General features: G+C 46.3%; 5 protein-coding genes across 5 annotated transcripts; 1 reads left to right on the top strand and 4 right to left on the bottom strand.

Moving 5' to 3' along the window:
• Positions 1-566: 566 nt before the first annotated feature.
• B0H18DRAFT_958148 (uncharacterized protein) lies at positions 567-1,035 on the top strand (the record flags this gene model as incomplete). Its single annotated transcript, XM_048042666.1, has 2 exons — positions 567-584; positions 682-1,035. 2 exons carry the CDS (start codon positions 567-569, stop codon positions 1,033-1,035), a joined length of 372 nt encoding a protein of 123 aa, XP_047888640.1.
• Positions 1,036-2,693: 1,658 nt separating this feature from the next.
• Positions 2,694-3,134, bottom strand: B0H18DRAFT_958147 (uncharacterized protein; the record flags this gene model as incomplete). Its single annotated transcript, XM_048042665.1, has 2 exons — positions 2,694-2,962; positions 3,014-3,134. 2 exons carry the CDS (start codon positions 3,132-3,134, stop codon positions 2,694-2,696), a joined length of 390 nt encoding a protein of 129 aa, XP_047888639.1.
• Positions 3,135-3,617: 483 nt separating this feature from the next.
• On the bottom strand, positions 3,618-4,698 carry B0H18DRAFT_958146 (uncharacterized protein; the record flags this gene model as incomplete). The annotated part of the gene is made up of 4 exons (XM_048042664.1): positions 3,618-4,055; positions 4,082-4,190; positions 4,236-4,483; positions 4,537-4,698. 4 exons carry the CDS (start codon positions 4,696-4,698, stop codon positions 3,618-3,620), a joined length of 957 nt encoding a protein of 318 aa, XP_047888638.1.
• A 382-nt stretch (positions 4,699-5,080) lies between these two features.
• Positions 5,081-6,137, bottom strand: B0H18DRAFT_1123311 (uncharacterized protein; the record flags this gene model as incomplete). Its single annotated transcript, XM_048034673.1, has 3 exons — positions 5,081-5,617; positions 5,675-5,907; positions 5,957-6,137. 3 exons carry the CDS (start codon positions 6,135-6,137, stop codon positions 5,081-5,083), a joined length of 951 nt encoding a protein of 316 aa, XP_047888637.1.
• Positions 6,138-13,638: 7,501 nt separating this feature from the next.
• On the bottom strand, positions 13,639-14,683 carry B0H18DRAFT_958144 (uncharacterized protein; the record flags this gene model as incomplete). Its single annotated transcript, XM_048042663.1, has 4 exons — positions 13,639-13,978; positions 14,049-14,315; positions 14,347-14,441; positions 14,498-14,683. The coding sequence occupies 4 exons, from the start codon at positions 14,681-14,683 to the stop codon at positions 13,639-13,641; spliced, it is 888 nt and encodes a 295-aa protein (XP_047888636.1).
• Between the last annotated feature and the right edge of the window lie 1,772 nt (positions 14,684-16,455).

Below are 16,455 nucleotides of genomic sequence, written 5' to 3'. Positions count from 1 at the left end.
GTTGGAAACTATACACTTGGCCATAGAGGACATCTGTCATGTGTCTCAGATGCAACAGAACACATTCATATTCACAGAGTCACTTCTGTTTTTTATATTAGCATTTTGCTACTCATTCAACCACTTCTTTCAAGAAACTATGATAGACACTATGAACAAAGGGCTATGAGATGAGCTTATGATATCTACAACAGTTGGTTGGAGCTCAGTCACTGACAGTCAGTGTATCCCAGTCAAATGCTATCATGTCTACAGAGGTAGGGGTGTTTCTCTGCATTTTGAATTTTATACATGGGCAAGCCATACTGGTCATAGCCTCTGGGGGTCCTATAGTGGATCAATTTCTTACATACAGCAGGTACTACAAGTGGGTCCGGTTGCACAGAACTTTCCCTGGTTTTATCTGCATTTTCTGAGCCCAGACTGAGCAGCTGCATTGGAATTACCATTTGGGGAAGGTTAGCTACCCTTTATGGCAGGTCTCAGATGTCATAAAGACATACAGAATCTATGGGCAGTCTACAGGCTTCAAAAGAGTCACTTTGAGGGTGAAAAGGGATGCACTCATGTGCACAGAGGCATTTGTGTGTTTTTTTATTGTGTGAATTGTGCCATAACCACTGAAGGTAATGGGCAAGTCACAGCAGCTATAGACTCTATGACGTCATACCTATCACATAGATTATTTTGGGAATTTTCCGCATTTTAGTGGGGCCACAGTACAGCAGGTACAGTGCCACTAAGGAGCCTGTGGCTGAGATTCAAACTCAGCCCAAAACCTCGGCAGCCTGCCTGATTAGGGCAGAAAAGGGGCTGTTGCACCAATCAGAGCAGCTCGGCATCTCTCTCATGCCGTTCGGAGGTGCAACCGTGCCAAATTTCCGCACGGATGCACCTCCGAACGGCATCTGGGCGCTTAGCGCGCGCTTAGTAAGCGATGTAAGTGCGGACTATTACTCTGCTTATATGGGCTTATTTAGACCCAGGAAAAAGCGCAAAAATCAGAGAATATTGGAGATGGACCAGGGAATGTGATTGAATCTGTCTATGAGATATGCTTGACATCAATAAAGGCAGCATTTCCAATAACTGTGTAACATCACTGATGTTACCTCAGTGAGCTTATTCATACAAGCCTGCTACTTGACTGTAGGAACCACTCATGTAGTTGAGGACACCCCATAGGATGGTAGTGTAAGTACAGATGCATATATGTATTCTGTGCTTGCGTCTGTGTGCAAGACAAAGCCAGTGGCTGCATAATTGCCATATGAAGTATATTGCCTTCCCAAAGAGGAATCATACACAAACTGGTGAATCTGGGGCTCAGAAAAATCCAGAAAATCTCCGAAATATACAGACACATCAAAGACAAGTGCATGGTTACTTTTAGTCCCAATTTTGGTCATTACATGGTGTCCATGGGCCACAATATGGCAATGGATGGTAAAATGACCCATTGTTGACCTTGGTAGCTCTGTTATAGAAATCACTGAGCAGTACACAGTGCCTAAACCACACATATATATCACAGTGTGCATACAGAACATATTTCAGCCATAAACAAGTACTTTGAATCTGCAGAGGCACATGTGCATTTTTATATTTTGCATTTCCTGGCCTAGCCAGCCACTGTATGCACTCAGTAAAATCCCTGTATACTCTCTGCATGAAGGACTATCAGATGAGTATACTATGTATACTATGCCTTGTTACTGGCTGAGACTATATAGGCCCTACAGTGTGTGAGCGCTTGCAGCATTGAGCCACCAAGCTGCCAGTCACATGATATGTTCACCAGTTTCCTTATTGGTGGAATTGCTAAGGCGTTTCATGGGCCTCATATCCATAACTGAGCGCTTAGCCACTGCATTTGTTTGTATCTGTTGGTCCAAGTCGTGTCGTCTGGGAGTCTGAAATTTAAGACTCAGATAAGCAACCTATACTAACAGTTACTTATCTCTGCTTATCGGGGTGGCTGCATGTCACGTGCACTGTGGGAACAAACTGCCATTCTGGAGGAATCACTAAGGCGTTTCATGGTGGTCCATCATAAGAACGATACCTTCGTACCTCAGGGATCGTAAAACTCATATATTGGATAACTTTTCTAACACCCAGAGACTGAGCACAACTCTCAGCTTATGTCTGAGTTGATTAGCACTGACAATCCCTCCAACTCAGTCAGCGATGACAGTCCCTCTATATGAAATGAGGTGTTTCCATCACCACCAAGACCATAATTGTGCACAGGGACCCGCTTGTCTGTCCCCCCGGCGAAAGGATGCTCTCTCTCGGGCCGGGACTTCGGTCGTTTGCTCGGCCCGAGACTTCAGCGGTTTGCTCGGCCTGAGGTTTCGGGGGTTTGCTTGGCCCGAGACTTCGGTGGTCTTCTCGGCCCCAGAGTTCTGCGGTGTGCTCGGGCGGAGAGGTTTTGCACATGAAGAGACAAGGAGGGCGAGAGTATGTGTTGTGGTCAATGCCATTGAGACATTATGGGCCAGGGTTGGGCTTCTTGGGGTAGCTTACTAAATCTCCTCGGTGTATGTACTCGGTGTTGTCTTCCAGGCAACCCTTCAGCACCATGGTCGGCCAGAAGCTTGAGTGTGCTGCTCGGCAGGCCATGGTTGCAACATACAGTCCTCAATTCAGCCAAAGTTCAATATATTCCTTAACATACACTGCCGGTCTCACTATGTAAAAATGTTCGGGTCAGCATAAACATCCCTATACGTCTGCTGAGCATCTCGGTATAAATGGTCGTACATTGCGGCACACTTCCAGCAGTACGGAGCGAACCCTGCATAATCATTGCCTGGGTGCTGGATAGCCCGGTCCCTCCACATCTCGGCGTGGTGAGAGAAATACCTCCCCACCGAATCAAGTTCCCAGCGTAAGATGCCGGCCTCTTCTTTGAGGCGATCAACCTTGGAGTGTGCGTGGAACCAGTGAATTCGGTGAACTATAATACTGGTGAGACATATGGCGGCCACACATGGAGTGTACTGCTCACTGATTGAGAGTGTATCATTCCTGTCGAGATCTCCTCCGACATCGATATTCCAGACCCATGACGTCAATTTGTGCCTCTGGCCAGGCTTGTTTGGTTTGGTGATGGTGGTGGGTGGTGACATTGAGGTCCTCTTTGCTGAGACACTGATACTTGAGTTGCTCCTCCTCTGATAGCCCGAGGACCACATCAGGAAAAACACTTTTGGCGCCAAATGGTTTGGGATTTTTCCCAATTAGCATGAACTGGGATATGAGCAACAAAGAGCGGTTTATGACTGACAAAACTCGGTTGAGCAGCTCTGCATGCGGTCTACATATGTCAATACATCCATTCTGCAGTTCTTGACACCACTAAAACTACATATCTGCTTCAGTAGCTACTATAAGCACATAATAATTGATTGTACGTCTCAACCGTTCACTACGCTTCACAAGCACACTCGTCTCAAGCTATGGGATTTCCACCACATTTTCAAGCACTGTGAAGAGTGTACATTTTATGTGCCTCATTATAGTACATTGTACATGACTTTTGAGACCTGGAACACTACATGTCTGCACAATACAACCAGTCACAACGTTACACAAGCATCCGCCGCCCCTTCTCACTCCTCCAAACTGTTGCCGTTCTTCCCCTCTGACTCGCCGCCGCCTTCCCCCGTCTCCGAGCCAGCAGCGGTAGTGTCCTCGTCCCAGATGCTGGGACACGTCACGACTTGTTCTTTGTCGATGGTCCACTGCGTGTCGGAGTAGGTCCGCGGGTACTTGAGGTCCGTCGGGCGCAGGAACTCAAGATGCGGCGAGAAGTTCGCCAGCATCGAGCAGAGAGGCGGTAGAGGCAGGAGCCCGAGGGAATAGTCTTCGGCCTCCTTCCGTGTAACTAGCACATCCGTGCACTTGAAGACGGGGAGCTGGCGGAGGGGGAGAGGGATTCTGATGCGGCCGGCTTTCCAGGTGGTTGCCAGGGCCTGAACCCACGACCTGCTGTTGAGGTGTAGTACTCGAATTTGGCCGGCGGGTCGTCCTGACGGTGTTGGCGTTCCCTGTGCCACGGAAGCTCAGGGAACACCTGGGCGGTGATGGGCTGACAGAACTTCAGCGTCAGCATGTTCCCAGTCACCTCAGAAATGAGGGGCAGGGACATGGGCAAGCATTGTCCTATAGTGCGTCCCATAGCGCTACCAGTTAGATAAGCGTAGAGAATGCAGAAATATCGAACGTACCCAGTGAACACCAGCACCTCCACCACCCTCAATTCCTTCTCCTTCCCCTCATCGTCGGCCTTCAACAACTCTGGTATCGTCAGCGGGTGGTAGAAGTCCTTGATGGCCCCCGGGAAGAGCCAGCCCTCCAGTGTCGGAGGGTCCTCGAGCTCTGTCAACACGTCCAGCAGGGCCTCCCGCTGTTGCATCACCGGCTGAAGCCAGTACGACACCAGTGTTGGGCACTGTGACGACGGGAATATTGGACACTTGAAAGGAATATTAGTGTAACCTGAATACAGAAGACGAGGATTATACGCACATAGTCAAAAAGAATGCCAAAGTGTTCGCCCTCCAGGCAGAGAACGGTGATGTGCTTGATCATCTTGCGGTGGGGGCAGACGGGGCTGCGTGAGATAATGCTCAAGTTGGAAAGGACTATCTTGGAGGCGAAGAAGAAGACACGTTTGTCGTAGGAAGCCATGTCGAGTAGCGAGGTGAGAACAGAGTTGAGAAAGAAGTCGTGTTTGAGTAGTCAAAGATAGCGTTTAGAGGTTGAAGAGCATGGAATGACGGCCACAGAGCGTTCGAAATTAAAGTCCCACGAATAGGCACTCAGCCACAGGTGCCGCACCGAGCACGCCATACAGCGCGAAGTCGCAGGTAGCTACACAAAATGACGAGTAGAGTGAATAGAAATGGATACATACTTTGGTAGTCACTCAGATATCACTGTCTGAAGGTTTCCCAAGTCACGGTAAGCTGAATAGATATTTGACGCAGAGTAGTACACGTTGTTCCAGGCTCAGTCTACATTGTACAAGGTAAATTTGTTACTATACTCTACACGCACACGGTCCCACCACTCAAGCAGCCGCAGCCGCATCTGCATCCTCCAGCCCTGGGTCAACCTCCCAGATCTCATGCCCTTCCTCACTGAACCCAGGGCAGGTCGCGATGATCCCATCATCATCACGACCTACCGACCACTTCGCCTTAATGTACAATGGAGGGTGTTTCAGGCCACGCGGCCACAAGAGCTTGATGTGGGGGATGAACTCGACCTTCATCAAGCAAATAGCCCTGAAACCCCTACCGCCGCGCGCAAACTGCTCGGGATGTGGCATGGTCACGATCGACGACGGCTTGAAGATGGGAAAGTGGCGAAGGGGAAGGGGAAGATAAATCATGTTGTCCTGATGAGTTGAGGCCGGGACACGTTTCCAGGTTTTGAGTTCGAGGTTGAACATATTGAACACCTGGGGACGGTACCGCAGGGACAGATTCCTCCACCAGCAGAGGCCGTAGAAGACCTGGGCGGTGATCGGCTGCTGGAAATAGAGCCGCAACCTACCCACCTCTACCTCGACGACCAGAGGCAGGGAGATAGGAGTTGTGGCCTCCTATAATTTGTTGTGAGTTATGCAGAGAGTGGTAATTTGTCAAGATACTAGATGCACCCTGACGTATACTAACACCACTATCACCCTTCGTTCAAGTCCATTTCCTCTGAGGCTAGGTGGCAACGAATACTCCCCAAATGCCGACTTGATAGCCCCAGGAAAGAGCCATCCCTTGAAGTTCGGGGGCTTCTCCGCCGCCTCCAGTGCATCCCTCAATGCCAACCGCCTTGCCTCCTGCGGCTGCGCTTGGCAAGCCCTCATGGGCAATCCGACGTAAGATGCACTGGACACTACAACCAAGGATTCAACGGCCATTTTACAACAAGGAACTGTTAGTACTCACGTAATCAAAAACCTTCCCAAAGGACTCCAAGTGCTTGTCCAAGCAGAGGACCGTGACGTGTGAGATCGTGCGCTCCAAGTCCTCGGGGCATGATCGAGCGAAGATGGCAATGGCTTTGAACCGCTGGATGTAATGCCAGATGATGTGGTAGAAGTGGTAGTCAACGAGGGCGGGCATTGTGGAGAGTGAGATGAGTCAAGAGAGTATGGTTAAAGAGTGGTTTCAAGAGCGTTGAGAGTGCGAAATGACTGCCACAGCACGTTGAAAAGCTCCCACGAACAAGCGCCCACGGCCACACTGAGCGCACATTGTTGAGAGAATCAGGACCGGAGACGGGAACACGTTGCGAATGAGCAGCATAGTATAAAATCATGCAGGTCCAATACATTGTACATACTTTTGTCAGACGCAGACCACAGTACTATACACTATTATACCGCCAGTGCATCTTTAGTAGGTCACATGCCATGTTCACCACTTTCCATATTGGGCTCCAAGCTAGATGTTACAGGAGGCCCAAGTCCATAGGGAATTGTCAGCCACAGCACTTGTTTGGGTGTGTTGGTGCAAGTCGTGTCATCTGGGAGTCTAAAATTGGAAACTCAGCTAGTCAACAGTTACTTACCTTTGGTTATCTGGTGCCCAAACAGTCACATGCACTGTGGGAAAAGCCACATTGGGCTCCATGCTAAGTGTTACATCCTCTCCAGTCATAAGAATGTTTCCTTCATACCTCAGGGATCATAATTCAGATTGAATCAATGTTCTGACCTGATGCCAGGAGTCTTGCAGGGTGCCAAGATCCCCCCTTTGTGCCTGAAGGATGTCCCTTGAACTGACATGAGTTAACATGACCCAACTAAGCCCACATTGTACCTGTGATGGGAGGGGCCCAGGCTGAAATCACTTGCCACCCCAACTACTAATCATGTAGGGATGGTAGTATGCTGTACTAGAAGATCAGTACTGATCTGCACCAACACTACTGTGCTGAGAATCATTACTGCCCTGATCTGTGCCAGTGTGTGCATGGTCATGCCAGGACACAACACCAGATCTGACTGGTCATGTACAGCGGCAGCTGCAAATTCACCTTGCATGGCAGCTGCACAAATGGTTGTGTGGGTTGGCTGCAAACTGGCCATGTGGGGTGCCAGCTGCAAACTGTTCCTGTGGGGCAGCTGCAAACTGGCCTTCTTCAGTGGCTGTGTTGGGGTCCTGATCACCAACCACAAACTCCCTGAGTTGTGGCTCTTGCTGTGTGAAGGGGAGTACATTGAATGCATTTGTGAGGCCATCTCAGTGTGGGGCCACAGAGTGGTCGCATTGGCTCTGCACTGCACCCTACACACCCGTGACTCAGTGACTAGTCTAAGTAGGTCAACTTCATACTCACCTGCATCACAGTGGGATCATGACTGTAGTCATATCCTGTCACTGGTGGTGCTTGATCTCTTCAAGTCCAAGTTGAGTCAATTGCAGGTTTCCCTGGATTGAGATCTGCCATGTGATTTGCATGTACATTCTTCAAATTGTCAGTGATCCTGTGTGATCAAGCAGAATATGTTTACAAACACAAGGCTCCTTTAGCCTCACAGGGTACCTATCCTGATGATTGTGTGAGGAGGATGTGGGGGCACTATGCTCTGACATTGTGCTGACAGTGCTGGTGAGTGGTGAGAGACAACATGCAGTTGTGGGTATTCATGACTGCTTCCTGTGACAAGATGAGATGAGATGAGACAAAAATAGCTCATACTCAACTTCAAGTAGTGCATAGCATGGGTATACCCATACCCATCACCTTCAAAGGGACTCTTTTGATGCCTGTAGACTGTCCATAGATTCTGTATGTCTTGGTGACATCTGGAACCTGCCATAAAGGGTAGCTAACCTTCCCCAAATGGTAATTTGTCATGCAGCTGCTCAGTCTGGGCTCGGAAAATGTAGATAAAACCAGGGAATATTGTGTGCAATTGGACTCACTTGTATTACCTGCTGTATGTAAGACATTAATTCAGTATGGAACCCCCAGAGGCTATGACCAGTATGGCTTGCCCATGTATCAAATCCAAAATGCAGAGAAATACCCCTACCTCTGTAGACATGATTGGGTAGCATTTGACTGGTATACACTGACTGAGCTCCAACCAACTGTGATAAATATAATAAGCTCACCTCATAGCCCTTCATTCATAGTATCTGTCATAGTTTCTTGAGAGTGGTTGAATGAGTAGCAAAATGCTGACATAAAACAGAAGTGACTCTGTGAATATGCATTTGTTCTGTTGCATCTGAAACACATGACAGATGTCCTCTATGGCCAAGTGTATAGTGTCCAACACATTGATGTCTCTGAAACATGCACAGCAGTGCTACAAATGGAGAAATATTGTCATAGCAAGTATGTGTTGATGTCCCAGCACTGAATAACTATGCAATCCTCTCTACTTGTGAATATGCTCATAAATGCTCCTCAGATCTCCTGGAATATTATCCGATTTTCCTGGACTTTTCTGAGCCCAAAACAAGTCAGATTTGCTGCAGTAACAGGCTGCACTTACATCACTTACTGAGCACTCATTGAAGTGCCCATTGCCAAACCAGAGTTGTCAACAGGCCAAAATTCTGGCCTGTCACTCCCATGGGCTGGAATGCTGACAAATGTTCCCTTTCACAGTAATCTTTTGTAAGCTTGCTGTTGGAGTGAGCTTCACTGAGAAGAGGCACGTGGTCAATCAGAACAGGACCGTGCTGTATTGTCTGAAGGCGCGACAATGGGTACATATGTAGGTACACAAGAGGAGGATACAAGACTGTCCACTCAAGGCAGAGAGGCCGCACGTATGTACTTGAATGTTACATATGGTACCGTATTGGGTAAGCTGCAGGTAGCAGGCTTACATCTTCCAATCTCAGCTCTTCGTGCCCAGTTTTTTGATGGCTTCAAGCCACACTAATTGAGCTCTTACTAGAGCCCCATCAAATGGGAAACAATCTCAAAATATTGCTTCTTCATTGAGTGCTCCTGGGATACTGACAGGGATGTCCAGATGAGGTATTCTTGTTCTTTTGCACAGAGTACTGACACTGCCATACATGGTTAGTCCCCTGCCCATTTGGGAAGTTGGTGATGCATGGCCTCTGCAGTACTGGATACATAGCAGAGAAATCAGAGAAAAATCAGATGGTACTATGGATTCATATTGGGTTGACTATTGAGGCCCCCATATGGTAGAAAAACTGTGATACTGCAGAGTTTCCCATGCATAGCCTGATACAAGCCACTCTTTCAGTGAGTCTTGGTCCATTTTGGAAGCACCAGTATTACCTGGAATTCTCAGGGACTGGCACCTCCAGACAGAATCCTAGGCTATTCTGTTCTGTTCAACTCTCCAACAGGCCCTGAAAAGGCAGGCTGCCAAGGTGTTGGGCTGAGTTTGAATACAAGCAACAAGCTCATGAGTGACACTGTATTTGCTGTGTTATGGTCTCACAAAAAATCAAAAACAATTGGGAATATTCCCAATCATGTATATGATGTCAGAGGCTGTACATATTATGCCTTCCCATAGACTCATTTGTATATGGCACCATTCACAAAGCAAAAGAAAATACATATGCCTCTGTACACACTGGTTCTTTCACATTGTTTGTGTTTCCTGTGATGCTTACCAACTGCCTATGGATTGTGTGATGAGACCTGAAACCTGCCATATGTGGTAGTTGACCTTCCCAAAATGGAAAGTCTGAATTACCTGCTGTGTCTGGGCTCAGAAAATGCGGATAAAACAAGGGAATATTCTGTATGATTCCACTCACCTTGTACTGCTTGCTGTAAATAGTGATTGGTCTCTGTCTAAGCCCTTGGGGAGGCAATGGCATATCCAGAAAATGGTGAACACCTGTGGCACAAAGGCCACAGTTAATGCTGAGTATGTTCATAATATTGGCTTTGTCTCACATGTGAATGGCATAGCTATCAATATTATGTGTTCGCAGAGCTTTATGACACTGTACTGATCCTAGAAAGTGATAGAAAGACATTGTACAAGTTGTGTTGTGCATCTACTACTGTTGCTAGAAAGTCTATAGGCTAGCAATGTCATAAAGTGGGGCCACCACACATGCAAACTTATGACACATAGGATATCAAAGTCTTTGATGGTCTCTGCAATGCTAGATAAATGGTAGGAAATGAGAGAAAATCAGATGATCCCATGACTTCATATTGTGCTGACTATTGTAGGCCCATTCATGACAGTACATCTCAGATGTGCTAATGCAGAGTTCATGCACAAAGCCTGATGTCAGCAGCTCTATCATACCAGTCTAGTATAAACATGTCTTTGACTAATCTTGTCAATATGAAGCAGTGCCAATTATACAGTATGATGGTGCTATGCTTCATTGTTAACTCTTCATCTGATTTTTGCCTGGAACATATCTAACCTCTGTATGCACTACCATCACTTCATTCTCATGCAATGGCCCTTGGTATGTGGAGATAGAGTAGGCAGCTCTTGGCTTGTTCATATAGAATGTATTGACAATGGTGTCTGTTTGTGCAATGTCTACTAGCACTCATATTGCAGTGTATGCTGTGATTTCTTCCTGATGGGGCTCAGAAGAAGCCATGGTTGCTCTGGAAATAACATAGACTTGCATTGCTTACTAAGCAACAGTGAAGAACTACAATGGACTTATGAGCCAATATAAGCTGTCCTTTTATAAATCTCCAGTCAATAATATGACTTTGGAGTACTCTCATTTGCTGCAACTGTTTCCTTTCACATGTGATGATAAAATATCAGCTACTCATGCTGGGTCCTTTCATGTCATATGGCAAGTGGAACAATAACACATTAGACCAGAGTGTGAATATGTGTGATATTTGAAAAGCATTGGAAATATGTGGCAGTGTGCTGACCAGTACACAATTTGGCAGTTGATCCTGGATGGTATCTGCCATGCCAGAGTAATGTCAATATGAGAAATATGGTGTCTAATCCAAATATGGTACAATTGTATGTGCACACAAAATAACAACCAGTCAGTCAGAAAATGACACTGGTAATTATCTTGGGAGTATGTCTGAAGATATAAAGATTTTTAGACTTATGACCAGAGAGCATGACCATTCATAAACTGTTATCATCGCTGGGCTTTTTTATCTTTATTCTATATCCTTCTAGTAGACTTCAATGTGGTGTTCACAATGCCTTCTCAGTGGATTCAAGTGATTTTTTCTCTCACATTGTTATGCTTTGTAGCACCTGATTGTGTATGTACTGACTGGACTATTACCACATTTCTACTTTCCCTAGATCCCTTGTGACCACATGCTTGAAAGCTGTTACTGGGTGACTATTAGCTCAGAATATATTATCTATTGATGATAATATTACAGCTGGCAGGCAATCTATGAGTGGCTCATCAAGCTGTACACTATTTTTGAGTTTTCATAGGGCTACAGTAGTGTTTCAGGATAACATGCATGTGGTGCCTCATGTTTCACAGACCACATGCTTGATGATTGGCAATTATTACCACATATATTATACCCATGGCTTGCATTTTCCTTACTTTTGAGCCTTATTGTGCATCTTGAATGGCCTTGGAAAGTGGTGTACTGAGTCTTCTACTATCTTGTATGATTCTATGAAATATTTTATGCAGCTAAAAGGTTGTGCACTTGGGAAATGCACAAAAGTAGCATCCCTAAGAGCAACATTTATCTCATCTACCACTTGTGTCTGTACTCTTATGTACCTTCAATCTGTCAATGATCAATCCTGCCCATGACTCTATCAGTCTTGATGGCACTTACCATGGTGGTACATTGCTTCACATTGTACATAAGCCCATTACTATTGGCTCAAAACTATGGGCTGAGTAACATACCTTAGTATGGCTTTGTACTACTGGTCAGTGTCTGGTAACTGTTCACTGATGTGTATCAATGGTGAGAGCAAACTGGTCAATCTTTGATTGTATTCCTCATATGACACTTCAATTCTGGACAGGCCTTCATTCAGAATTCCTTATCAGAATACTACTCCTCTGCATATAGGTTTCATCCTCCATTGTCAATTGATTTTTACTTACAGAAATATGGTTAACAAACCATTGAAAAACATCCTTTTGCATCAGAGTTCCTCTCTGATCAAGGGCTAGTTCTGCATATTGTACAACAGCACCAGTGGCAAGTCCCAACTGAGCAATTGTTACTGTAACCGACCCCCCAGATTCCCCTTCCTTGAGTTCTAGTTGATCTAGAGGCTCTCCTTACTATGAGCTCCCTTTGCAACATTTCCAAGTGATTTGCTTTTTGTACTATCAATACATACCAGTAATACTGCTCATTAGTATTCTGGAAATATTGGGGATTAACCTGGCAGTTACCAAGTAAGAAACCGATCCAGAAGGACTGTTCTCTCAACAGAAAGTCTCAGTTGAATACACAATTACTTGCTCAATTGAGATGTTGCTCATGGGGTCTGACCATATTGGAACAATCAAATCAATTGCCAGGCTACATTGAATGTTTATGCCATAAGATGGCAAATGCATGGTGCAAAATGTGGAAGATATGTCGGTACTCTACACATAGACAATATACTTCTGATGTAGTCAGAATGAATTTGTTCACAAATTGACATGTATCTAACCAAAGGGATCATACTGCCAGCTATGGCCCTCTCCCCAGCAAGTTGACATCTGCAGAGGCACATGTGTATTTTCATTTTTCATTTTCTGGATCAGCCAGCCACTCAAGTTACTCAGTAATGATAATGTATACTCTCTGACTGAAGAGCTATCAGATTAGTATACTATCACTACAATGTGTTACTAACTAGGGCTATGGGGCAGCTTATAATTGTGAGCACTAGCAGCAGTGAGCTCCCTGGCTGCCAGTCACATGATATGCTCACCAGTTGCCATATTGGGCGCCACTCAAAGCATTTCTTGCTCACCCCAGGACAAAGCACTGAGCCACAGCATTTGTCTGCTAAGTGACCATAACAAATGTTAACTATACATGATAAGCTGAGGGCAAATGACTGTACCTGTGGGAAGAAACTGCCACATCAGGCACCACTGGAAGTGTTTCAGGCCCATCATAAGACCAATACTTTTGAGAGAAGCTAGTGATCATAATAATTGATGATGTTCTGCTGCTACCAGCCTCAGAGGGCCTTGACTATCCACCTGTTCTCTGACCCGAGGACTCACTGGCAGTGATCAAGTTGTGGTAATTCTGTGCATTGTGGATCTGGCAGACAACTCAACTGGTGAGTTCTTGCACTCTTGATAGGGTGCCTGCTCTGAGCTGTCCTTGCAGTGTTATTGTTGTGCAACCGCATTTGCCAACCCTCAACCTTGTACCTTCTCCAACGTAGACCACATGGTATGTGACGGGTGCATTTTCTTGAAGACTGGTTGCCATTTTGGGGGGCACATCATGGGCTGGGAAACACTTTGTTCTGTGCTCAAATGGTAGGGTTGTATGGTGTACGATCTATAGCAAAAATAAACCCACCCACATAATACTAGACTCCATACTTATCACAGTTTGCACCCGCCACCCACATAATTATTCGCGCCACCACCCACATCATTGTTTGCACCGCCACCCACATAATTGTTTAGTATCTACTCCAGCATTGAACTATATTCAGTTGTTAACATCTGCTTCCATCCCTTCTCCATACTCCTCTGCTGCCTGTTCCTGAGTGATCATCTGCGCCTTGTACTTCCGCCAGGTCGATGCAAGTCGTGTGCTGCTGACGAAGCTCAAGCCCTGCTGGAAGAAGGGTGGCCTACCACTCCTGCTGCGGCCAAGGCCACCTGGCCCAAGGCCAAGTAAGCTTGTGCCATGCAGCTGGCAAGGCTGCCATGCAATGAAGGTATTTGCGGCTTGGACAATCTTGATCCCATATAAGGCAATGTAGAAGTGTCCGCTGACCTCAGCCATCCAGCCTGTCGTCCAAGAGTACCCATACTTATGCAGGTGACTCTCACGAGTGGATTGGCCTAGGTGGGATTAAATAATAGCACCACAGAAGCAGGGCTACTTGAACTCACCGCGCATAGTTGGAGGCCATGACTCCAGCTGGAGGTGCGAGTGTCACATCCCGGAATGTAATTGTATCATCGCCTCTCTTGATGTAATACTCTCCCCGGCCCCAGCTATCCCCCTCAGCTCCTGATCCCATTGCCCTGCGGTGATCCATGCGGGGAAACCCAATTGCTGTGAGCCACTCCACGTAGTTGCCAAGCACCTCGACTGGGAGTAGGGTGCACATCTTGCTGAAGCTCAGCGCAAATGCCAAGCAAACATTGAGCTCGTGCCTGTGCAGAAATTGATCGCAAGTCACTGCACTTTGGTCCCTTGACATTGCACGCCCAATCCCATGTCCCTCCATTGCGGGACCCTGCAGAATAGCCAGACAGGACAAGCTTGCCTAGATCCTCTTTCTAATGAGGGTTATGAGCCTGCTGTGACTGAGGAAAATCCAGGATTAATGGCTCACCTGGATATCGCGCTTCAGCATACAATCTTTGGTAATCATCTTGTTGACTGATTCGCAAATCTGAGGATCCTTGCAGAAATCCTGGACAACAACTAGAACGAGGTCACCAGTTTTTTTGTTGTGCACCATTGCACCCTCATCTGCTGGAATGATGAGTTTGAGGTTGCGCTCATCAAGAATATGCATCGGCAGGTGCTCGCTGTGCTTCTGTGAGTGCGTGTTGGCTGTTTTTGTACTTGGAGGTCCTGCATCACCTGCTCACCCCTCGTGTATCTGCCAGCGGCTCTTTCTCAACCCAGTGTCTCCAGCCCTCTTGGCTCTCCTTATTCTCGCAAATCCAATGGTCCTTCAGCGGGTATTCCGAGCCAGTCTTGAGCTTTTCGAGTGCGTGCAGCTTGGCGATCCCTGAGGTATGAAGGTATTGTTCTTATGATGGACCACCATGAAACGCCTTAGCAATTCCTCCGGAATGGCAGTTTGTTCCCACAGTGCACGTGACTTGCAGCCACCCCGATAAGCAGAGATAAGTAACTGTTAGTATGGGTTGCTTATCTGAGTCTGAAATTTCAGACTCCCAGACGACGCGACTTGGACCAACAGATACAAACAAATGCAGTGGCTAAGCGCTCTGTTATGGATATGAGGGCCATGAAACACCGTAGCAGTTCCCCCAATAAGGAAACTGGTAAAACTGTCACGTGACTGTCTGCCTGGCAGCTCACTGTGGTAAGTGCTCACATATTGTAGACCACTTGTAGTCTCAGCCAGTAACAAATCATAGTATACATAGTATACTCATCTGATAGCCCTTCATGCAGAGAGTATACAGGGATTTTACTGAGTGCATACAGTGGCTGGCTAGGCCAGGAAATGCAAAGCAAAAAAATGCACATGTGCCTCTGCAGATTCAATCTGCTTGTTTATGACTCAAATATGGTCTATATGTACACTGCAATGTATATGTGTAGTTCAGACACTGTGGACTACTCAGTAGCTTCAATAATACAGGTAACAAGGACTATAATGGGTAATCTGAGCATCTTTTGCCATATTATGGCTCTTGCATACAATGTAATGGTAACCATTGCAGCTCAAGGCAATCATACACTTGTCTTTGATGTGTCTGTATATTTCATAGATTTTCTGCATTTCTCTGAGCCCTACATGCCCCTGTTTGTGTATGATTCCTCTTTGGGAAGGTCACATACTCCATATGGTAATTATGCATCCACTGCTGGCTTTGTCTTGCTCACAGACACAATCTAGGGATACATACCTGAATGTGTACTTACACTACCATCTTATAGGGTTGTCCAGTACATGAGCAGTTCCAAGAGTGAAGTAGCAGGCTTATATATCACTGGGCCAACAGCAACCATCTTACCAGGTTATTGAGAATGCTATCTGATCTGATGTCAAACCCATGCCCTGGGACAAGGGACACATAAAGATAGTAATGACAGGCCAGCAAAGAGAGCACAACCACTGGCAAATAATAGCAATATGCCACTCTGTTTTGACTGGAATGAAGAAACATATAGCTGTGCATTTGACAGTCTGCTGGGAATTTTGCATTGTGTTTACCAAGAACAGAACATGTACTGGCAGCAGCATATAGCTCATCAAAACAAATATCTCTCAGCTTTCACAGACATGTTGCAGCAGGTCCACCAAAACAAAACCAACCTCAACAGTGTCAGGGACAGAATGCATGAGATGCTGCACAATGATGATGCAAACTCATTCCCCATGGTAGCTCCTGCAGGGTCTGATCTGTATGCTCTGTGCAAGCAGATGCTTTCTCATGATATGGACTACTGCAATGAGACAGACCGATGCTCCTCATGCCATGTCTCCCAACATGTGACCACTTCTTCAACCAAGCTATGGACATTGGATGCTGCATTGTGGGATTCCAGGATTGCGCGGGGGCGCCATGTGACAACACGGACAACTTC

The sequence above is a fragment of the Fomitopsis serialis genome (genome assembly GCF_022376445.1).
Source record: "Fomitopsis serialis strain Sig1Antser10 chromosome Unknown B0H18scaffold_95, whole genome shotgun sequence".
In the NCBI taxonomy this organism is placed as follows: domain Eukaryota; kingdom Fungi; phylum Basidiomycota; class Agaricomycetes; order Polyporales; family Fomitopsidaceae; genus Fomitopsis; species Fomitopsis serialis.
The sequence above is the reverse complement of the archived record's forward strand: the minus strand, read 5'-3'. Positions and strand labels throughout refer to the sequence as shown.